This window comes from Esox lucius, chromosome 1, assembly GCF_011004845.1.
Source record: "Esox lucius isolate fEsoLuc1 chromosome 1, fEsoLuc1.pri, whole genome shotgun sequence".
Lineage (NCBI taxonomy): Eukaryota > Metazoa > Chordata > Actinopteri > Esociformes > Esocidae > Esox > Esox lucius.
The window spans coordinates 10,299,926-10,323,687 of record NC_047569.1 but is presented as its reverse complement, the minus strand read 5'-3'; the positions used below and the strand labels follow the sequence as shown (position 1 = coordinate 10,323,687).

General features: G+C 44.9%; 1 protein-coding gene across 3 annotated transcripts in view; it reads right to left on the bottom strand.

Moving 5' to 3' along the window:
- The window catches only part of LOC105026162 (F-BAR and double SH3 domains protein 2), a 52,987-nt gene that overhangs the window by 10,738 nt on the left and 18,487 nt on the right, over window positions 1–23,762 (bottom strand). For 2 of the 3 annotated variants that reach the window (XM_034292052.1, XM_034292054.1), the window contains exons 4-11: window positions 6,917–6,996; window positions 6,520–6,664; window positions 6,146–6,279; window positions 4,850–4,904; window positions 4,623–4,751; window positions 1,234–1,356; window positions 1,045–1,140; window positions 295–369 (exon numbers count right to left, since the gene is read on the bottom strand). In XM_034292052.1, the coding sequence (XP_034147943.1) occupies window positions 295–369; window positions 1,045–1,140; window positions 1,234–1,356; window positions 4,623–4,751; window positions 4,850–4,904; window positions 6,146–6,279; window positions 6,520–6,664; window positions 6,917–6,996 (837 nt within the window). The remainder of the gene's footprint in view (window positions 1–294; window positions 370–1,044; window positions 1,141–1,233; window positions 1,357–4,622; window positions 4,752–4,849; window positions 4,905–6,145; window positions 6,280–6,519; window positions 6,665–6,916; window positions 6,997–23,762) is intronic. The other variant, XM_034292056.1, reaches the window with a different exon arrangement.

Below are 23,762 nucleotides of genomic sequence, written 5' to 3'. Positions count from 1 at the left end.
GAGGGCAGAATGTGTCATGAATTAACAAAAGCGGTCATGCAAACGCCGAGGATCATGGTGAAACAGCCAAAATCACGTTAATGGTTGTAGCTGAACAGCATGCTTACAAGTCAACCAGAGGTGGTCGTGTCACGGTCACACAGCCATGCTTGCGGTCATGGCTTCGGTTGTGGTTGAAAGGTGGCAGGTGATCAGTGCGCTGGTCATGGACGTAGTGCCACGCTACAATGATCATGTTATGGTTGTAAATGGTTGGTGGTCACGTTGTGGTTGAAAACTAGCGGTTAGGTCTACCTGCGCCAGGGTCATTCTCATGGCACTGACAGGCGAAGGTTCAATGTCCACCAACTTCTGCACCGAGCTCAGAGTCTGACTCACACACACACACACACACACACGCAAGATCAAACACATCCGGAAGCACACACAGACAGGGTTAGTGGAAGTAGTCAGGAAAGAAAGAGTTAGCAGAGGACGACAAGGTGTGGAGGAAACTGACAGTGCAGAGGAACAGTTTAAGACTTGAGGACACATCTGTATTTACGAAGATGCCAGATCGTAATTTGATCCCTCTGTATTTGCCCGAAATGCAAGTCTATGCTGTAATTAAGGTTAAAAATGGGTTTTCATTTGTCCAACCCAACCACCCCCGAAAAAACCCCAATTTCATTCCATGCAAAACTCTCCTGCTGTGAGAAACTACTCAAATTAAGATCCAGCATCAGTAGAAAAAGATCAGGCTGGAAAGAGATGGAGAGGACAGGGCTGTTAAAAACCACGTGAAGACAGACACTGAACACAGGCAAGAAAGAAAATGCTACGTTCAGGTGTTGCTCAGAAACCTTGTGGAAAAACAATCACATGAAGCGTGTATGTTTAGAGAGATTCTCTGTGTGAGCCGGGAGCCCATGAACACTGCTTTGGAGAAGAGAGAATCGTTGATACAGAAGGGGTATGAGTGTCTGCCTGCCTCCATGTCTGAAGAGGCAAAAGACACTTGGGTGTGTGTGTGTGTGTGTGTGTGTGTGTGTGTGTGTTTCTCACCGTGTCACAGTCGCTGGGTTGAAACAGGAAGTCTTGTGCTTTGTGGAACACAGGGTTCTCCTGCATGAACAGCTGCTGGTTGAACTCCTGCACCACCTGAGCGACAGAGACATAGAGGATCACACGTGCGCACACGCGCGAACACACACGCGCACGTACACACACGCACAATGCAGAAGGCTGTCTTACCCTGCTGGACTTGTCGAGGAGGAACTGGAAAGTGTTGTGTATTGCCTGAAAGGCCTCCAGCTCTGTACGACAGAAGGACATCAGATAGTCCTTTACATGGTCATATATCCCCCCATCCAATGCCTGAGAGGGAGGGAGAGGAGGAGAGAGGGGGAGAGACAAAGGAAGAGGGAGAGAGAGGGAGAATGAAAGTAAGGAGAGACAGGGAGGGGGAGAGAGGGAGAGATGGATGGAGACAGTAATTAGACATTAATAGCTAAGTACCTGGATGTGCAAAGAGCAATGAGACGTGGAAAGAGAAGAAAGTGGTGTTTGGAGAGACAGACTGTGCTTTTTATGGCCCAGAATATACCAGAAGTAGCGAGTGTGTGTTAGACTGAGTACTGTGTGTTCTCATATGGTTTTGGAATCTGAACCCCTTCACCTTTCCAAGCAGCAGCTGTGGCGGCAATACAGCCCTATCCAAAACACACACGCACGCGAGCACACACGCGCGCACGCACAGGCGCGCACACGCTTAAACAATGGCACGATGACAATTCTAGGGAAATTCCGTCATAGGGGTGGATGTTTGTCCCAAACAGTCTCAGTTCCCCACCCCACCCTCCCCTCATTCTGAGTCCACGTCCCTGGTCCCTCTCTCCGCTTCTCCATATAGGGAAGTGGGAGCCGCCGAATGATTTGAGGACCAGAAAAAGACATCCATCTCTCTGTGTCACCAACGTTTGATATTGTGTCATAGGAACACCGGCTATTCTACCGAGTGATAGTCTGTCCAGTACTCGTTAAACGAGGGGCCGAGTTTGGCAGCCTACGACATGTTTCAAACAGCAGGGGGAGGTGTTGAGCTCTTATTATATTTCACATCGTCAGCAGATGGTCTTATCCTGAGCAATATAAGTAATGCATTCATTTTCATGGTGGTCGACTGTGGGAATGGAAGCCATGCATGTCAGATGCACGATAGATAGAGGGACAGGCTATTGACCATCACGTGCCAGAGACACAGACAGAGAGACAGACAGAGAGACAGAGATAGAGAGTTACAGGGAAAAACACAGAGAGCGACAGATAGAAAGAAAAAGCCAGAGAGAGAGAGAAGGGAATGAGACAGTGTGGAAATGAGTGATCTATGAGCAGCTCTTCACATCCCAGCAGGTGACTGTGTGTGTGTGTGTACATATGTATGCATGTCAGATGTGAGTGTGTATGCGTATGTGTGTGCGTAAGGGAGAGGGTAAAGGTTATATCGGTCATGGCTTCCCATATATCTCAACAACCCCAGATAGTCAGCGATGGGAGAGAGGGATTGCTTAATTTAGCTGTCAGCTGCACATCCAACACTTTGTCATCCAGGACAACCTCAGCTTTTATCCCAACCCCTTCCAGGTTGGAGAAGTGCTGGGGGTTCCACAGTAGCTACCACATTGCCCAGGGGAACATTTAAGGGGGAATTGTCTTACTCAATTCAATTAGTTTTTTACTTGATCAAACATCGTTTCAGTTGCCAAACCAACACTCCTCACTGTGAAGTTACAGCCACCTGGGATGGAAGGATGGATGATAGAAGGATGGACGGATGATGGAGCAGAGATGGATGGAGTGTAGGCAGGAGGGATGGATGATAGAAGGATGGATGGATGATGGAGCAGAGATGGATGGAGTGTAGGTTGGAGAGATGGATGATAGAAGGATGGATGGATGATGGAGCAGAGATGGATGGAGTGTAGATTGGAGGGATGGATGATGAGCAGAGATGGATGGAGTGTAGGTTGGAGGGATGGATGATAGAAGGATGGATGGATGATGAGCAGAGATGAATGGAGTGTAGGTTGGAGGGATGGATGATAGAAGGAAAGATTAATGGAAGGAGGGAAGTAGAGATGGATATTAGAAGGATGGATGATAGATCAGAGTTTAATGGGAGATAGGCGGAAGGGATGAGGAATGGATGATACTGTAGGTAGACTTAGTCTTAGCTTTTCAATTATCATAGAATTATATGAATATGTGTATTCATGTTCCCTGGGTTAGGGAAAATATATATTATGGTTCCCAACAAGGATAGAAAAATCTATTAGGGGTGTTGAATAAAGAGCCAGACAGCAATGACATAGTGTGGGTGTCATTGTTTGTCTGACACTGTCTTTAATGGGATGATGATAGTATGACCATGGGACACAGCTGTGCCAAACTGGCACACACTGTGTGTTTGTGTGTGTGTGTGTGTGTGTGTGTGTGTGTGTGTGTGTGTGTGTGTGAGGCATGCTAAAAGATCTGTGTCAACACTATGATGTAAGCCTGGATCTCCATGTAGGCCCACTCATCTGTCTGTCGTCTGTCTGGGAATGATTGTGTGGTAGTCTACAAGCAAAACACAGTAGTCATTCGTTCACCACTCAATTCCCTGACACCTAACCATTATACAGGGAAATCCCAAATTGTGTGTGCGCGCGTGTGTGCGTGTGTGCGTGTTTGTGTGGTGTGTGTGTGTGTGTGTGTATAGTATAGTATAGTGCAGGAGGTCAGTATGATAGTAGCGGTCATGGGGTGTGTGTGTGTGTGTGTAATACCTGTATACAGTGCAGGAGGTCAGTGTGATAGTACCTGTATACAGTGCAGGAGGTCAGTGTGATAGTACCTGTATACAGTGCAGCAGGTCAGTGTAATAGTACCTGTATACAGTGCAGGAGGTCAGTGTGATAGTACCTGTATACAGTGCAGGAGGTCAGTGTGATAGTACCTGTATACAGTGCAGCAGGTCAGTGTGATAGTACCTGTATACAGTGCAGCAGGTCAGTGTGATAGTACCTGTATACAGTGCAGCAGGTCAGTGTGATAGTACCTGTATACAGTGCAGAATGTCAGTGTGATAGTACCTGCATACAGTGCAGGAGGTCAGTGTGATAGTACCTGTATACAGTGCAGCAGGTCAGTGTGATAGTACCTGTATACAGTGCAGGAGGTCAATGTGATAGTACCTGTGTACAGTGCAGGAGGTCAGTGTGATAGTACCTGTATACAGTGCAGGAGGTCAGTGTGATAGTACCTGTATACAGTGCAGGAGGTCAGTGTGATAGTACCTGTATACAGTGCAGCAGGTCAGTGTGATAGTACCTGTATACAGTGCAGGAGGTCAATGTGATAGTACCTGTGTACAGTGCAGGAGGTCAGTGTGATAGTACCTGTATACAGTGCAGAATGTCAGTGTGATAGTACCTGTATACAGTGCAGGAGGTCAGTGTGATAGTACCTGTATACAGTGCAGCAGGTCAGTGTGATAGTACCTGTATACAGTACAGAATGTCAGTGTGATAGTACCTGTATACAGTGCAGGAGGTCAGTGTGATAGTACCTGTATACAGTACAGAATGTCAGTGTGATAGTACCTGTATACAGTGCAGCAGGTCAGTGTGATAGTAGCGGTCATGGTGAGCGTTGGCTGCTGCCAGGGTTAAAAGGTAGTCATTCCGGGCATGGGTCGCTTTAGAGTTACAATCACTCCTCTTAGCTTTCAACTGGAGAAAGATGGAGATCAAGTCAGACAGACAAAAGAGGGGTTTTAAAATGTCACCAAAAAAAACAGTGTTTTTTATGTTCAGTCGCTGCAACCTACCTTGACGCTGGCTTTCTGTAAACTAATCCTCGACTGAAACAGGCCCAGCTTAGACCTGACGAAGACAACAGATCACATCAATCATGTCAGATCAAAAACCTGGAGAAACACCAGTCATCATTACACATCAACTTAGATCACAATTAAATCCCTAAGACAGGAACAGGAGATAAAAATGCAACTAAAAGCCAGTCTGTCCTTCTCTGAGAAAAGCAAGACATTATAAATCAAACGCCAATTTGGCCTTCTAGTTGACATTATAGAGACATCCGCCTCCCATCGTTAAAACACCATCACTTACCAGTGACTGAGCCTTGGAGTTGATGTGTGTGTGGTGTGTCTAGAGTGTTTCTGTGTGTGTGTGTGTGTGTGTGTATCAAGGCCCAAGTGTAGGTTTGGGATAATGTGTGTGTTTGTGATTCTCTTAATGGGTGTGCCCTGTACCTGACAATTATTAAAGACCCACCTGTTGTTCATGAAAAAGCCCTGACGCAAGCACACACGCACACGCACGCACGCACACACACACACACGCACGCACTCACACACACACACGCACACGCACGCACGCACTCACACACACACACACAAAGGCGAGAGAGGAAAAAGCAAGGAGACAGCAGAGAGTTTGTGCTGCTTTATAGTAAAAAGAATGAAGAAGCAGAGCAGAGCTGACTAGGGCTGTGACAAATGGGGAAATCTGCGTCTGGTTTTTCCCCATTTAAACAAGGACTGTTTCCACCACTACATCTCAGGTGATGTGGTGTGCAGGTTCACGCCGTTCTAATATCCACGAGGCACGTTATTAGGCGTTTATGGCTAATCAATGGAAGATGTCATTACAAATGGTTCAAAACAGACGTGCTCTCTCCGGTGTCGCTCACCACTCAACGCACGCACGCCGCACGCACGCCGTACGCACGCGCTGGCGTCTGTGTGTATCCGCGTAGCAGCTCCGGCAAGGAATACTTTGTTTTCCCTTCCTGACATAACAGCACTGACGCATTAAGTAGCTGTTCTTTTTAATGACCATGTGGCCATATTAGGTTGGCATTATTGCACAGTCATTTAAATTTGGTGGAGAAAAATAAAACAAATAGTTTTCCGTTTAGGTATTGTTGACGTCACCGCTTTGACACATAAACGCTCACAGTTGTAGAGTCGCCTGACAAATCGATGGCCTTTAATTGAACTACGGAAGACACTGTACTTCTTTCTCTCTTTCAAAGACACACACAAACATCTTCCTTTTAGTGGAGGGGTCAGGGTTCAAGCTGTGGTGGGCGGTTCACCTACTTGGCCTCGATGTCAGCCTTCTCCCGTACTGCGTGGGCAACCTGTTCTGAGTCATAGTATTTCTTCTTGGCCTTGGCCAGGTCCTTCACAGAGTCCTGAAGCTCCACCTGGATACGATTGAGCTGTTCTATACTCTGTAAAGCAGAGGGACATGGGTCACACACACACATCTAACCTTCTTCATGGATTACACCAAAGTTGGTTGTCCTTAATTAAATTAGCTTTTTCCTAATCCTAACATCCACTTTTTAAAGGGGATTAGAAAATATCTCTGTTCGTTTTTATTTACCACCTTTGGGGACACATTATTCAGTCTTCAGACAGTAAAATGTGTAACACTCAGGCATACACACATACATACATAAAACCCTTGCCTTTTTGAGCTGCTGTTCCTTGTATAACCGTACAGTTTTTGCGGGGTCAGAGATCTCGTTCTTGTAGTTGTCACACACGTTGATTCGAGACTGGGTCACCTGCACCGTCCCCTCGAGATAGGACCTCCACACAGCATACACGTTCCTGAACATAACACAACCAGTTATGATAAACACCCTAACACACACATATGCATTCCTAAACACAACACACACAGTCATGACAAACACACTAACACACACATACACGTTACTAAACACAAACACAGTCACGATAAACACAAACACACATTCCAACACACAGACCACCCAGAGAAGGCAGAATTCACCACAAAGGTCTGGCCAGCCAATCAGAACACACCGCGGCTGTAGCCTATGGGACGGGTCTCGTTCTCACCTGTAGTCTGTGCGCTGGTCGTCCGGTTTGACGCCTGGCCAATCCCTCTTCAGGTACTGACTGGCCAGTTTCTGCAGAGCCTGGATAAACAAATAACAACAACTCCATAAACAAACAAAAAGCCCAAGATGATGACATGCATTATAAAATGATGGCGTCGGTCTGATACAGTTGAGGTTACTGGGCCTCGGAGCTGCCTCGGAGCTGCCTCAGAGTGAGAGTGAACTGCCATTAATAAAACAGGAACAACACTGGTTCCAATCAGGACAAACAGACCTTCAGGGTGATGTCTTCTGTCTTCTGTTCTCTCTCTGTCTTGCTCGCTCTTTTGTCTCCCCTTCACCCCTCTTTTTTAGTCTTTCGCTTTCTGTCTCCCTTTCTTTTTATTCCTCTCCTCGCTCTCTCTTTGTTCCCTCTGTCCCTGTCTTCGTTCTTAACACCTCCCTCCCTCTATCTCACAGATGGCCAATGAGGACAAGGACATGGATCGTCTATCCTCCAGTGATTGATTTGGCCCTCCGGTGCTGCCCGCGGTATTAGGGGAGAGCTGGCCCTCTCTACCCCGGAGAGGGAGCTTCATCCTGGGGTAGAGGTGATTGCCCACACCCCCCGACACCCGGCCATGAGAGAAACACACATCCCAGACACAGCAGATGACAGCAATCATAGTGGCAGAAAAAAATACATACCAAAGGCACTGAACGCACATTCACTTCATTAATGAACAACACACACACACACCACCAGCTAACCAAAATAGACCCAGGAGAGTGGAAGGAAAGGGTGAGGCTGACACTAAAGAACAGAGACCTTCTCTCTGCAGGCTCTGTGGATGTCTGGACCAGGGTGGGGAATGTGGGTTTATAGAGTGAGGGGGTGTGTATGTCTGAAACAGAGAGAGAGAGGCATTCATTTCCCTTCAATGGTACAGTGATCAGCTGGCCGTACGTCCACTGTTTACCCCCCCACCCCTCGGTTCCAAATGACGGACAATGCACCCCCACTCACACCGAACACACACACACACACACATACACACGCAAAGAATAAGGTACCGGTAATAGAGAAAATGAGAAGTGCCCATATCCCACAGGCATGTCTGTCTGGGTCTGAAACCTGTCTTCTCCTCTTTCTCCCACTGATCACTATCTCTGTTATTACTGTATGGAACCCAGACAGACAGTGAGGCCAGAGACGGACAGGGGAAAAAGGTCAAGAGAAAATGAACGACAAGAGAGCCCATTCAATTGCTCTTTTAATTAGTTAATAACTTTGTATTTTGAAACGTTGTGCCAAATGAAACACGGAAATGGAGATTGAGTAGGGAGAGAGACGAGAGACGAGAGGAGAGAGAGGAGAGACGAGAGGAGAGAGATAAGAGACGAGAGGAGAGACGAGAGAGACGAGAGGAGAGAGACGAGAGAGATGAGAGACGAGGAGAGAGACGAGAGGAGAGAGACGAGAGGAGAGAGAGGAGAGACAAGAGGAGAGACGAGAGGAGAGAGACAAGAGACGAGAGGAGAGACGAGAGGAGAGAGACGAGAGGAGAGAGATGAGAGACGAGAGGAGAGAGACGAGACGAGAGAGACGAGAGACGAGAGGAGAGAGACGAGAGGAGAGAGACGAGAGGGACGAGAGGAGAGAGACGAGAGGAGAGACGAGAGGAGAGAGACGAGAGGAGAGAGACGAGAGGAGAGAGACGAGAGGAGAGAGAGGAGAGAGCGGAAAAGGGATGGTGTGGTTAAGAGTGCTGACAGGTCAGATTACTGCTGTCTGGCTGGCATGACCCTGCTACTAAAATGAAACACCTTGTCTCCTTTACAGCTCTCTCTATTTCTCCCTCCTCTCTTTCCATTAATCTCCCCTCCTTTTGCTCTGCCTCCTATTTCAATGTTTAGAGTTTTATTGGCACAAAGCAAGTGGGGACAAATAAACATATTACTGAATAACAGTGAAAACTAAAATCAAATTAAAATACTTAGTACTTTGCATTTTGAGTGTTATATTATAAGCCATGTACAACATAGTAAAGGCTTTCTAATCATTAGAATTAAGACATACAAGGTTTAATAAATGAATAGATGGATACTGGTTTGGTTCACAATGTTTATGTCCCACTGGTTGCCCTTTTCTTATAACAGAGGGGCGTAAATCATGCTGCTGTATTTGCACATTACATTATTTTGTGTTACAGATACAGAGGTTGGTCAGTCATTTGCTTTCAAATTCTTTGTGGATCTTAATGATCTGAGGGAAACGTGTCTCTAAATGTTTTCATGCATTTGGTAGGAGACTAGGTAATGCAGCTCTGTTTCCACCTTGTTGTGTCGGCGGCGTAGAAGATCTGGTGCTCCTGTTGGCCCTCCCTGGTTGGAGACAGAAGCCTCATATCATCAGGTAACAGTAAACATATTATTACCATGTAGGTCCAGTAGGGTGAAGCTGGGAGCTGCAGACCTTTCCAGTGGTCTTGCAGGTTAATTTGTATAAATGTTGAAAAGAGTGGGACTCATGTTGAATCCCTGTCTCACCCCACGGCCCAGAGGGAATACGGGTTTGTTGCCAATTTTAACCGCATATTTGTGGTTTGTTCACATACATTTTGTAACATCAGCCCCCCACCCCCAACACTGCATTCTATTAATTTGTAGAGTGGGTCCTCATGCCTAATTGGATCAAAAGCTTTTCTGAATTCAAACAATGCATGAGAAGACCTTGCTTTTGTTTTGTTTGTTTGACAATTAGACTGTGCAGGGTGTATGCTCTGTTGTGCGATATTTCGATAAGAAGCCAATTTGCTCAGGATATTGTTTTCACTGAGGAAATGCTGGAGTCTCCTGTTGATGATACTACAAAGGATTTGTCCACGGTTGCCAATTATGCAGATTCCCCGGTAATCATTTGGGTCAAATATGTCTCCGTTTTTGTGGATCGGAGTGATCCGTCCTTGGTTCTGAATGTTGGTAAAGACACCAGAGCTGAGGACAATGTTGAAGAGATCCATCTCTTTCTCCCTTCAGGGTATTCTGATGTAACGATGACCACTGCACTTTGACCCTGAAGAGAGGACAGGTTGCTAAGTGAGGACAGTGGTGACAGGTGCTCCCACAGGCAGAGGCAGGTCCTGCTCCTGACTGGCTGTTCACCGAGCGACAGCCATGGGAGACGTTGTGATTGACAGATGAAATGTCTATATATATGTATGCTGTCTAGTGTTACAGCCGCCAAGCTGCTGGGTAGCTCCAAAACGCACCAGAATGTCCTGATAGTAAATGAAAACATGACACATGGTGAAGTCAGACTTTTTTTTGGATTCCATTAACTCCCTTTCCAGCCATTATGACCCGCACCCCCTTAACAGACGATTCCTGTCCTCGCTTTCACCCTTCTCTCAGTTCCTTCCTCTTTCTCTCTGTTCCTGTGTTTCATTCCCTCCAACCATTTCTTTGTTGCTTTCTTTATCTTTCCCTCCATCCCTCTCTCTGTTCCTGCCTTTCTCTGTTTCTCCTGGTGAGACTGTGACAGATGGGGTTTTCTTCTCCTGTTTGTGTTGTTCCTCCAAGGCCAAGCCACTAAACCACAGCTACACCAATGTGTTGTTCCTCCAAGGCCAAGCCACTAAACCACAGCTACACCAATGTGTTGTTCCTCCAAGGCCAAGCCACTAAACCACAGCTACACCAATGTGTTGTTCCTCCAAGGCCAAGCCACTAAACCACAGCTACACCAATGTGTTGTTCCTCCAAGGCCAAGCCACTAAACCACAGCTACACCAATGTGTTGTTCCTCCAAGGCCAAGCCACTAAACCACAGCTACACCAATGTGTTGTTCCTCCAAGGCCAAGCCACTAAACCACAGCTACACCAATGTGTTGTTCCTCCAAGGCCAAGCCACTAAACCACAGCTACACCAATGTGTTGTTCCAGGGTTCAACACTGCGACTGTGTCAGCTGATGGGATCTCTGGGTGACCAGTGCCAGGTTGACATGACTGGTCAACATCCAGAGAGATACAGACACACACACACACTGAGGCTGGTGACAGGATCGGCAGGAATGTACACCCGCACACACGCTAGGTCTGCACAATTAATCGAAATACAATCGAAATTGCGATACTGATGTGCAATATCAAAATCGCCAGCTTACGTGATTTTCTGCTCCAAAAAAAGTGAATGATATGTGCTTCACGCGAGGCAAAGGGCATGCATCGTCCGTAGTTGTTTTTCTTGCGGGTGCAGTAGGTATTTTTGTACATTACTTAAATACCTGGACAAATTATTTTCAAAAACTTGATGTTTTTTCTCAGTTAGTTTGAGTTAACACTGCATCTGCTAGCTAAGACATCTGTTTCAAGTTAGCGAGTGGCATCAAGATATTGTCCCACATACACAACAGCGTTGTTATTAAAATGTTTGGCTTCAATGTCGGTGCCTACAAACAAACTTAATATGGGAGAAAATATACCTCAAGTGTTAAGAAATTTTGCCTAACCAGTTATGGCAACGGCACAAACATATGCTGCAAACGCCACTGCATTAATGAACCGTTAAAATAATAATTTGACACAGGCTGCACCTTCAAATTGGTAATAAGTGTAAAATAGAAAACACTGAACTTTAACTCTGTTTTTATTCGGTTTAATAGCACATTATGCAGGCTGTTATCTCTATTTTTAAGTAAGATTATCTACGCTCTTTACACCCATGTTTGAAAATTGCAAATCATAACCATAATTGCATTTGTCAAAGAAATCGCTATTCAGTTTCTTATCCAAATCGTGCAGCCCTAACACACACATGCAGACTAGCCCTTATCCCTGCCCTTAACAGGAAGTGAGGTAAAGAACATGAGGGCACGTTCAGCCTTGGAGAACTGGACACATTTTAACTGGCATTATTTTAACTGGCATGGGACGGACAGGCACAAGGACATGGGATAGGCTGGCACACACATGAACAACACACACATATTCACACACACACTTCATGTTTTTGTTCTGGCCAGAGGGGTGAAAAGAGCACTAAGAACTTAGGATATCCTAACCAGATGAGAGAGTATGAGAAACAGAGAGCAGTAGTGAGAGAAAGACTAAGAAAGGAGGAGGAAAAGTGAAAGGTTCTTTAGGTTAGTTGAGATTGACAGATGACTCCTGCAGGTTCTCTTAAAAGGGGATTGATAAAAATCCAAATCAATCAACATTTCCTCCTCTCTCTCCCCCTCTCCTCCAACCTCTTCTTAATCAATACACTTCCCCTGTTTTCTCCTCCTTTCCAATTTCTTTTCTCTGCTTTTCCAGTCCATCAGTGACCACCCACCATTATTCCGCAACCCCCGATAAGAGAAGGCTGTGTGGTTAAACTGCATGTTGTCTTGACCGCTGCAGTACTGCTGAGTCAGCTGAATGTCCTCCTCTCTATGGTCCCCTGTCCCTCCCTCCATACGTCTCCCTTCCGCTACATCTCTCTCCCTCTCCTATGAGGTGTACCTAGGGCGCTTACTTGGTCTGGACTGCTGTCTCCAATACAAATGTATTGCTGCAATGTGGGTTGAATCTAGCCCACTGTTCTTTTAGCAAAAACTCTCTGCTCTGTCTTTCCCCAATCTATCAAAAAAAGTAAATAAAATGCTAAAAACTTGTTTACGTTTTTAAATCAGGACAACAATGAAATAGTGAGGAAAATAATAGTTAACGTTACAATGCTGGTTGGTCTTCCGCTGACTCTCTCTACTGGTATGGGAGAAGGTAACATATTTTCCAGCTAATCTGGAGATAGTACAGAAGCTCAAGCTAGCTATGTAACCCCAGCTAACTGATGCCAGCCAAGTTAGCTAGTGCCAGGCAAGGTAGCTAATGTCAGGCTAATTGAGAACACAACTGAGCTATTTCTAATTTCCACAACAATTCAGATTCATTGCTAAATAGAAAGTCTGTGTTTGGTGCTCTACAGTCTTTACATTTAGTTCTATCTTTAATTGATTGATCTCCTGAAGTGCCTAAAGTTAAGCTTGTGTTTGGAAAAAACAAGATAAAAGTGTCAGTTCAAATGGAAGTTAATCAAAAAACAATTATAAAATTCTGGTATAAACTTACAGGGGGGAGAACAAGTATTTGATACATTGCCGATTTTGCAGGTTTTGCTACTTTACAAAGAATGTAGAGGTCTGTAATTTTTATCATAGGTACACTTCAACTGTGAGAGACAGAATCTAAAACAGAAATCAAGAAAATCACATTGCATGATTTTTAAATAATTAATTTGCATTTTATTGCATGACATAAGTATTTGATCACCTACCAACCAGTAAGAATTCCGGCTCTCACAGACCTGTTCGTTTTTCATTAAGAAACCCTCCTGTTCTCCACTCATTACCTGTATTAACTGCCCCTGTTTGAACTTGTTACCTGTATAAAACACACCTGTCCACACATTCAATCAAACAGACTCCAACCTCTCCACAATGGCCAAGACCAAAGATCTGTGTAAGGACTGTGATAAAATTGTATACCTGCACAAGACTGGGATGGGCTACAGGACAATAGGCAGGCAGCTTGGTGAGAAGGCAACAACTGTTGGCACAATAATTAGAAAATGGAAGAAGTTCAAGATGACGGTCAATCTCCCTCGGTCTGGGGCTCCATGCTAGATCTCACCTCGTGGGGCATCTATGATCATGAGGAAGGTGAGGGATCAGCCCAGAACTACACGGCAGGACCTGGTCAATGACCTGAAGAGAGCTGGGACCACAGTCTCAAAGAAAACCATTAGTAACACACTACGCCGTCATGGATTAAAATCCTGCAGCGCACGCAAGGTCCCCCTGCTCAAACCAGCGCATGTCCAGGCCCGTCTGAAGTTTGCCAATGAACATCTGGATGATCAGGAGAAGGAATGGGAGAAGGTCATGTGGTCTGATGATACAAAAATAGAGCTTTTTGGTCTAAACTCCACTCGCCGTGTTTGGAGGGAGAAGAAGGATGATTACAACCCCAAGAACACCATCCCAACTGAGAAGCATGGTGGTGGAAACACTTCTTTGGGGGTGCTTTTCTGCAAAGGGGGCAGGACGACTGCACCGTATTGAGGGGAGGATGGATGGGGCCATGTATCGCGAGATCTTGGCCAACAACCTCCTTCCCTCAGTAAGAGCATTGAAGATGGGTCGTGGCTGGGTCTTCCAGCATGACAACGACCTGAAACACAGCCAGGGCAACTAAGGAGTGGCTCCGTAAGAAGCATCTCAAGGTCCTGGAGGGGCCTAGCCAGTCTCCAGACCTGAACCCAATAGAAAATCTTTGGAGGGAGCTGAAAGTCTGTATTGCCCAGCGACAGCCCTGAAACCTGAAGGATCTGGAGAAGGTCTGTATGGAGGTGTGGGCCAAAATCTGTGTGCAAACCTGGTCAAGAACTACAGGAAATGTATGATCTCTGTAATTGCAAATATAAAGTTTTGCTTTTCTGATGTATCAAATACTTATGTCATGCAATAAAATGCAAATTAATTACTTAAAAACTTGATTTTCTGGATTTTTGTTTTAGATTCCGTCACTCACATTTGAAGAGTACCTATGATAAAAATGACAGACTTGTACATGCCTTGTAAGTGGGAAAACCTGCAAAATTGGCAGTGTATCAAATACTTGTTCTCCCCACTGTATAATTTTGTCAAATCCCAAGTTTTTGCTGCAGTGACTATTTGTACAATATGATCGGTATTGTACAAATAGTAATTGCAGCAAAAACTAGGGATTTGCCAAAATAACAATTCTACATTGCAACAGAATATACACAAATTCCTTACTCTATACATTTGAGTTACAGTTAAATAATGAATATGGGCTTAAAGTGCAGTCTCTCAACTTTATTTTGAGGGTATTCACATCCAAATTGGAGGAACGCTTTAATAATTACAGCTCTTTAATAGCCCCCTAGCTCAAAAGCTGTTTCATGGACAGGTGTGGGCTGTTCCTTCTTTATTTCTTCATCAGTTAAGCAGGTAAACGGTCTGGAGTTGAATCCTGGTGTGGCATTTGCATTTGGAAGCTGTTGCTGTGAACCCACAACATACGGTCAAAGGAGCTCTCAATGCAAGTGAAACAGACCATCCTTAGGCTGCAAAAAAAATCTATCAGAAAGAACATTAGGAGTGGCCAAATCAACAGTTCGGCACATTCTGAGAAAAAGTAACGCACTGGTGAGCTCTGTGACACAAAAAGGCCTGGACGTCAACAGAAGACAACAGTGGTGGATGACCGTAGGATCCTTTCCATGGTACAGAAAAGCCCCTTCACAACATCCAGCCAAGACAGAACACTCTCCAGGATGTAGGCATATCATTATCCAAGCCTACCATAAAGAGAAGACTTCACGAGAGCAAATAGAGTTTACCACAAGGTGCAAACCATTCATAAGCCTCAAGAATATAAAGACCAGATTAGACTTGGCCAAAAAACATCTAAAAAGTATCCAAAAATAGCCCAGTTCTGGAACAGCATTCTTTGGACAGATGAAACTAAGATCAACCTGTGCCAGAATGATGGGAAGAAAAAAGTATGGAAAAGGCTTGGACTGACTAATGATCCGAAGCATACCAAATCATCTGTGAAACACGGTGGAGGCAGTGTGATGGCATGGGCATGCTTGGCTTCCAATGGCACTGGTGTTTATTAATGATATGACAGAAGACAGAAGCAGCCAGATTAATTTTGAAGTGTATAGGGATATATTGTCGGCTCAGATTCAGCCAAATTCAGCAAAGTTGATTGGACGGCGCTTCACTTTACAAATGGATAATGATACCAAACATACTGCGAAAACAACCCAGGAGTTTTTTAAGGCAAATAAGTGGAATATTCTGCACTGGCTGATTCAATCACCTGACCTCAAGCTGATCAAAGACGCATTTCACTTGCTGAAGACAAAACCTAAGGCAGAAAGAGCCACGAACAAACAACAACTGAACACAGCTGCAGTAAAGGCCTGGCAAAGCATCACAAAGGAGGAAACCCAGTGTTTGGTGATGTCCATGCATTCCAGACTTCAAGCAGTTATTGCCTGCAAAGGATTCACGTATTCGAATTGAAAACTTTATTTATGATTTTGTTAATTTGTCCAAATTCATTTTGCAGCCGAGTGTGAAGCGGTCGGGATGAAAATCAGTACCTCCAAATCTGAGGCCATGGTCCTCAGTCGGAAAAGGGAGGCTTGCCCACTTCAGGTTGGTGGAGAGTGCCTGCCTCAAGTGGAGGAGTTTAAGTATCTAGGGGTCTTGTTCACGAGTGAGGGAAGGATGGAACGGGAGATTGACAGACGGATCGGTTCAGCTTCTGCAGTAATGCGGTCGATGTATCGGTCTGTCGTGGTGAAGAAAGAGCTGAGCCGCAAGGCGAAGCTCTCGATTTACCGGTCAATCTACGTTCCTACTCTCACCTATGGTCATGAGCTTTGGGTCATGACCGAAAGGACAAGATTCCGGATACAGGCGGCCGAAATGAGCTTTCTCCGCAGGGTGGCTGGGCGATCCCTTAGAGATAGGGTGAGAAGCTCGGTCACCCGGGAGGAGCTCAGAGTAGAGCCGCTGCTCCTCCACATCGAGAGGGGTCAGCTGAGGTGGCTTGAGCATCTGTTGAGCATCCTCCTGAACGCCTTTCTGGGAAGGTGTTCCGGGCCCGTCCCACCGGGAGGAGACCCCGGGGAAGACCTAGGACACGCTGGAGGGACTATGTCTCCCGGCTGGCCTGGGAACGCCTCGGTCCCCCCCCGGAAGAGCTAGAGGAAGTGTCTAGGGAGAGGGAATTCTGGGCATCTCTGCTTAGACTGCTGCCCCTGCGACCTGGCCCCGGATAAGCGGAAGAAGATGAATGAATGAATGAATCATTTGAGCCCCTGAAATAAGGGGACTGTGTATGAAAATGGTTGCAATTCCTAAATGTTTCATACGATATTGTTGTTCAACCCCTTGAATTAAAGCTGAAAGTCTGCACTTCAATTACATCTTGGTTGTTTCATTTACAATTCATTGCGGTGGTGTACAGAGCAAAATTATTAATATTATGTCAGTGTCCAAATATTTCTAGATCTAACTGTATACAACAATCATGGCAATCATATTATAGCACATGTCAACAAAATGAAAATGGCAGTCTCGGATCAGTAAATTTGTTATCGACAATGAAAAATTGGTATCGGTGCAACCCTAATCATTGTATTTGTTTAGACTTTTGGGGAAGACAATGTCCTGTAAAGTCTACATAGTTCTCCAGCAGCTCTGAGGGCAGAGTGAGCATATCTTATCCACTCTGGGTAACTCAATTTCCCTGTAACCAAGAGACGTTTTGGCGAGCCTGTGGAGATCTTTATGCAGGGGCACCTTTACTGTGTTCCCCGGAAGAGCCCACCGACAGACTGACAGAGCTGAGCTGCACTACGGACACTGAATTGGCCAGGGAACAGTCAAAAGGCTACTGTGCAATGTGTGTGTGTGTGTGTTTGTGTTTGTGTGTGTGTGTGTGTGGAGTAACGGAGAGAGGTAAGGAGGAGAGGGAGGGGCAGAGGAGCTGCACTACGGACACTGAATTGGCCAGGGAACAGTCAAAAGGCTACTGTGCAATGTGTGTGTGTGTGTGTGTGTGTTTGTGTTTGTGTGTGTGTGGAGTAACGGAGAGAGGTAAGGAGGAGAGGGAGGGGCAGAGGAGCTGCACTACGGACACTGAATTGGCCAGGGAACAGTCAAAAGGCTACTGTGCAATGTGTGTGTGTGTGTGTTTGTGTTTGTGTGTGTGTGTGTGTGGAGTAACGGAGAGAGGTAAGGAGGAGAGGGAGGGGCAGAGGAGCTGCACTACGGACACTGAATTGGCCAGGGAACAGTCAAAAGGCTACTGTGCAATGTGTGTGTGTGTGTGTTTGTGTTTGTGTGTGTGTGTGTGTGGAGTAACGGAGAGAGGTAAGGAGGAGAGGGAGGGGCAGAGGAGCTGCACTACGGACACTGAATTGGCCAGGGAACAGTCAAAAGGCTACTGTGCAATGTGTGTGTGTGTGTGTGTTTGTGTTTGTGTGTGTGTGGAGTAACGGAGAGAGGTAAGGAGGAGAGGGAGGGGCAGAGGAGCTGCACTACGGACACTGAATTGGCCAGGGAACAGTCAAAAGGCTACTGTGCAATGTGTGTGTGTGTGTGTTTGTGTTTGTGTGTGTGTGGAGTAACGGAGAGAGGTAAGGAGGAGAGGGAGGGGCAGAGGAGCTGCACTACGGACACTGAATTGGCCAGGGAACAGTCAAAAGGCTACTGTGCAATGTGTGTGTGTGTGTGTGTTTGTGTTTGTGTGTGTGTGGAGTAACGGAGAGAGGTAAGGAGGAGAGGGAGGGGCAGAGGAGCTGCACTACGGACACTGAATTGGCCAGGGAACAGTCAAAAGGCTACTGTGCAATGTGTGTGTGTGTGTGTGTGTTTGTGTTTGTGTGTGTGTGGAGTAACGGAGAGAGGTAAGGAGGAGAGGGAGGGGCAGAGGAGCTGCACTACGGACGCTGAATTGGCCAGGGAACAGTCAAAAGGCTACTGTGCAATGTGTGTGTGTGTGTTTGTGTTTGTGTGTGTGTGGAGTAACGGAGAGAGGTAAGGAGGAGAGGGAGGGGCAGAGGAGCTGCAGTGCGGACTCTCCAGACAGACAATTGTTCAAGCAAGAAAAGAGATGCTGCCACACACACCCTTCACTTCAGAAACACACACCATAAACTGTGCACACACACCCACACATTTGTCTGGACACCAACTGTGGCCTCCGTACAACCTGTGATAAGAATCTAATGTAATTGATCACTGAACAATGAGGTGAAATTTCGATGTCTTCCTTTCCAAAGAAACAAATAGAAACAACACATTGAGAACCATTTCACGGAGCACTGCTTTATCAAATCTCTCACACACAAACACACACACACACTCACAGAGCCTTTTTAGGCAGTCCAGTCCATTCTGACATTACTAGAGAAATATTCCAGTTATGTGTGGTGGAGGAGTGGAATCAGGACAAATAACACTGAAAGGCTTTTCTCTCACACACACACACACACACACACACACAAATGGATGTGTGCACCAAGCCATTGACAGACACCAAGCGTGGGAAGGCTTTGATTGACAGCAGATAATTAGAGGACAGTGTTTAACATACCTAAAGGTTATAGGTCAAATAAAAGGGCAGTACTCCCTCCCTGTCTTCAAATCCCTCCCTGTCAGCAGCGGTTTCTCTGGGCAATGTCCCACTGCTTGCCCATTGGCCCTTTCCCAAAGACCGACAGTGAGCCAATCAGGGATTTTTTATAAAAGGTTGTCTGGGAATGTAACATTACAATACTGGGTTAGTTGACCATGGCCCAATAACAGTTACTTTCTTAAAGTGTAATTTCCTCCCCTGACAAATAATTAATACTTTTCAAGAAGAAAAAAGTAACCTCTAATGAAATTATCTTTGCTCCTATCCTTTGTGTCTGCTTTTTTATATGTTAAGAAAGAAGCGCAAAATACAATACAATGTATGTGTAGGATTGTGCATGGTTCCCATTTGATTCTTAATACAAATATCTGAGACTTACCATAAAGTATGAGATCAGAGAAATACACACATGCAGACACACACACACACACACACACAGAAACAGACAAACACATGAGCTCATCTGGTTACTCTGGCAGCACACACACCCTATTAATACCAGACAGATAAAGAAAGAGAGAGAGAGAATCAGACAAAAAGATAGTTATACTGTAGACAGAATAACTGAGAAATAGAGACAGCAAGGGAAAGAGAGAAATCAAGACAGAGAGAAAGAAAGATAGCAACAGAGAGATAGAGAAAGAGACTGTGACGGAAAGAGAGAGTAGATACAGTAGCCCTCATTAAAAATAAGATGAATTATTCATTACAAATGGGTCCTGCACTTGTTACTGCTAACAACAACAATACTGACTTGTCTGTATAAAATAATTATAATTTAAAAAAGTTTAGGTTGCACTTGTAACCCAATGATACTGTTTGTGTTATTGCCACATGGGTAACCAGGCTCTTTCTGAACCACTTTCTGCCTTCATTGGTTAAATAATCTTGCTCCCAGAAACTTAAAACTCTGTACTAAACAGAGTAAATCAGCAAGACATTTTAAGGAAATGTCACTTTCAAAAACAACAAAGTATGTCATTATTGAGTAAATTATGAAGTCTATAAGTATTTGGACAGTGATAAATATTGTTTTGGCTCTGTATGCCCATATTGAAAAAACTATGACTAAGAGGATAAAGTGCAGCCTGTCAGCTTTAATTTGAGGGTGTTTACATCTATAAACAGTGAACTGTAAAAAAAAAATGTAAGACCATTTTATACATTTCCCCTCCCAATAATAGAGGACAACAAGTAATTGGACAAAGTAACATCATTTAAAAGATTACATTTGGGAACTTTCTGAATAACACAATTTTCAAAATATAATTTAAATCTTTTTTTTATATCTCCAAATGTAAAAGTACAATAACTATGATATATCACCTTAGATAGCCTTGAAATTCCAGGCTTAAAGTGAGTGGTTTTGATGACATGGGGCATATATCAGCACAGACATCATAGTAAATCCTTTTATGGGACCAGTTTTGGCTAGCAAGTGACCCTTTCACAACATGTGGCCAAAATCCTGGAATGTACAGTGTATTTATTTAAGGCTGTCATATTTAGTACTTGGTTGCAAATCCTGCATTTGATGACTGCCTGGAGTTTGCAAACCATACACATCACCAGACACTGGGTATCTTAACTGATGATAATCTGTGAAGCCTGCACTGCCGGGTTATTTTTGCTTCAAGTCTTGTCTTCAGCAAGTGAAACGCATGGTCAATTGTATTCAAGTTTGGCAATTGACTCGGCCAGTCAAGAACATGACACTTTGTGGCCTTGATTAACTAAAAAATGTTGGTACATTGACTCATGTATTGGAACGGGGTATGCTGCCCCTGAATCTACACCACAACGCAAATATATATTCAATTCATATTTTACCCAGTTATCGTCAGTCAGCATTGGCTTTACAGATATTTCGGTTGGAGGGTCAACCTAGGTTTGATGAGCAGTGCTCACATGGGCCCTCATTTATCAAAAGTGCGTACACCAAATTTCCAGCGTATACCTGGCGTACACCCATAACCACGGTGACTTTGGCCCTCATTTATCAAAAGTGCGTACACCAAATTTCCAGCGTACACCTGGCGTACACCCAAAACCACGGTGACTTTGAGATTTATCAATATGGACGTTGGCGTACGGCACTCTCAAATCCTACGCCAGCTCAGGAGGTGGTGTACGCACGTTTTGAGTTAGTGCGGAAATGCGAAGAAAAAAATTTCCTAACGCACTGACAAACTAAAATATATGATATATTATGACCCACTGTAAAAAAAACAACAACATAATAATTACAAACTTCAGTGTTTATTTTTGTGCAACATGGACTTCAATGTTTAATTTGTGTGACTTTACCAAAGCATTTGATTTATATGTATTCCTTCAGATGCGAGCCTGTGCGCTTTACATGACGTTTCAGTGTTTGGCCCGGCAGTTGCGCACGGACTGGGTTCAGTAATAAAAGGCTTTTAATGACCAAAATATAATTCAGACTGACAAAGTAATAAAAATGACATTCTTCTTCTTTTAAATAATAATAGAAATAATAATAATAACGACATTGACAGACGGATCGGTGCAGCTTCTGCAGTAATGCAGTCGATGTATCGGTCTGTCGTGGTGAAGAAAGAGCTGAGCCACAAGGCGAAGCTCTCGATTTACCAGTCAATCTACGTTCCTACTCTCACCTATGGTCATGAGCTTTGGGTCATGACCGAAAGGACAAGATCCCGGATACAGGCGGCCGAAATGAGCTTTCTCCGCAGGGTGGCTGGGCGATCCCTTAGAGATAGGGTGAGAAGCTCGGTCACCCGGGAGGAGCTCAGAGTAGAGCCGCTGCTCCTCCACATCGAGAGGGGTCAGCTGAGGTGGCTTGGGCATCTGTTTCGGATGCCTCCGGAACGCCTTCCTGGAAAGGTGTTCCGGTCCCGTCCCACCGGGAGGAGACCCCGGGGAAGACCTAGGACACGCTGGAGGGACTATGTCTCCCGGCTGGCCTGGGAACGCCTCGGTGTCCCCCCGGAAGAGTTAGAGGAAGTGTCTGGGGAGAGGGAAGTCTGGGCATCCCTGCTTAGACTGCTGCCCCCGCGACCCGGCCCCGGATAAGCGGGAGAAGATGGATGGATGGATGGAACGACATTCTTCTTCTAAATAACAATAAACGTCATTTATAATGAATATAATGAAATAATAAGACGAATATTACAAATTGTAATGCAATTATTAATGTGAATTAATGGCACTCCACATCACATCATCATCTTTTATTCCGCTTTTCTAAACTGCTTTCTACCTCCCTGGTGATCGTCTCAATCTCCACGTCAGAGAAGTTTCTCTTTTTTGCCGTCTTCCGTGTGTCCATGGCGTAAAATGAGGGCGTGGGGGAAGTGGAGACTTGACTATATAGGGGCGTGTTATTCCAATGACGATCATTTTCACCCGTGGCATTTATCAAGGGCAGGTATTGCGTACACCTGGATTTTAAAGGTACGCACAGCTTCATAAATCAGGCGGTGAGAGGAGTGTAAGCAAAATCGTACGCCAACATATACGCCCGTTTCTACGCAAGAATGAGAAATGAGGGCCATGGTGTCCTGCCCGGCTACTACTCAGTTACAGATGGTCACCTACAGTACTACCGGATTATCGTAAGGGTGTCGTTTGGCTCTGCTCTCTACTATGTGCACTGTCCGCTTGCTAGAGCTACGAAGAGGCACGCTCTCAATTATTTCCGACGAGAGCCAGACAAAAACTCACAGCGGCAGTTGAGATTTGAGAAATGTTCAACTTTATGCAAATTTCCAGCAAGCGGCAAGTGACGGATTTCGGTGAATACAAATTACAGGGCAAATGTTCTCTGCATCTTGAAGTCCCATCTCTTTTCTACTCGCTGGCTAAAAACTCCGGTTTCTCCATTATTTCATCTGCCCTTCCATTGGTAGTTGCCGGACTCCGTCATTGCCCGCTCACTGTAAATGAGCATAAAGTTTAACAGTTCTATACTCCCAACCGTCGCTGTCGCTTGTAGATTTAGTCTCAGAGAGTAGCTCCGCCCATTGTCGCCGTGATTCGCTAACTCTCGTTAGAAATGAATGTGAGCGTGCCTGTTTATAGCTCTAGCGGGCGGACAGTGTGCACGGAAGGCTCAGCGAGTGCTCGCCAGAGATTGAGAGATTTGCGAGTTGAGCGAGTGGACAGTGTGCACGTCGCATAACATTACTACTACTGTAGTTTTTATTGAAAGCAGCATCCAATCACATTTAGCTAGCTAGCGACATCTAACGGTAGCTGACATTACCCGATATTAAGATGAGTAAGTTTAGTGTAATATTTCCCAAAAATGGTTGTCTTAAAAACAAAAAGAGACCAAAAAGAGACCTATTACAACCACGGAAGTGGCAGCAACAAAATGTGCGCACTGTTACTACACTTCAGTAAACTTGTTGAATGATTAATTCCCGTTGCAATATATATATATATATATATATATATATATATATATATATATATATATATATATATAAAAAATCTCTCCTTTGAGGATTTCTTGAATAATTACAATGACTTGTTCACATGCTTGCTGGTTTTAGTCTGAGTTTGAATTGCAACTACTAGCAAAGAGGTCAGGTTAGTTCAATATAGTTAGATTCAAGCTAGCAAAAATGTCAGGTGGTTAATACCTTA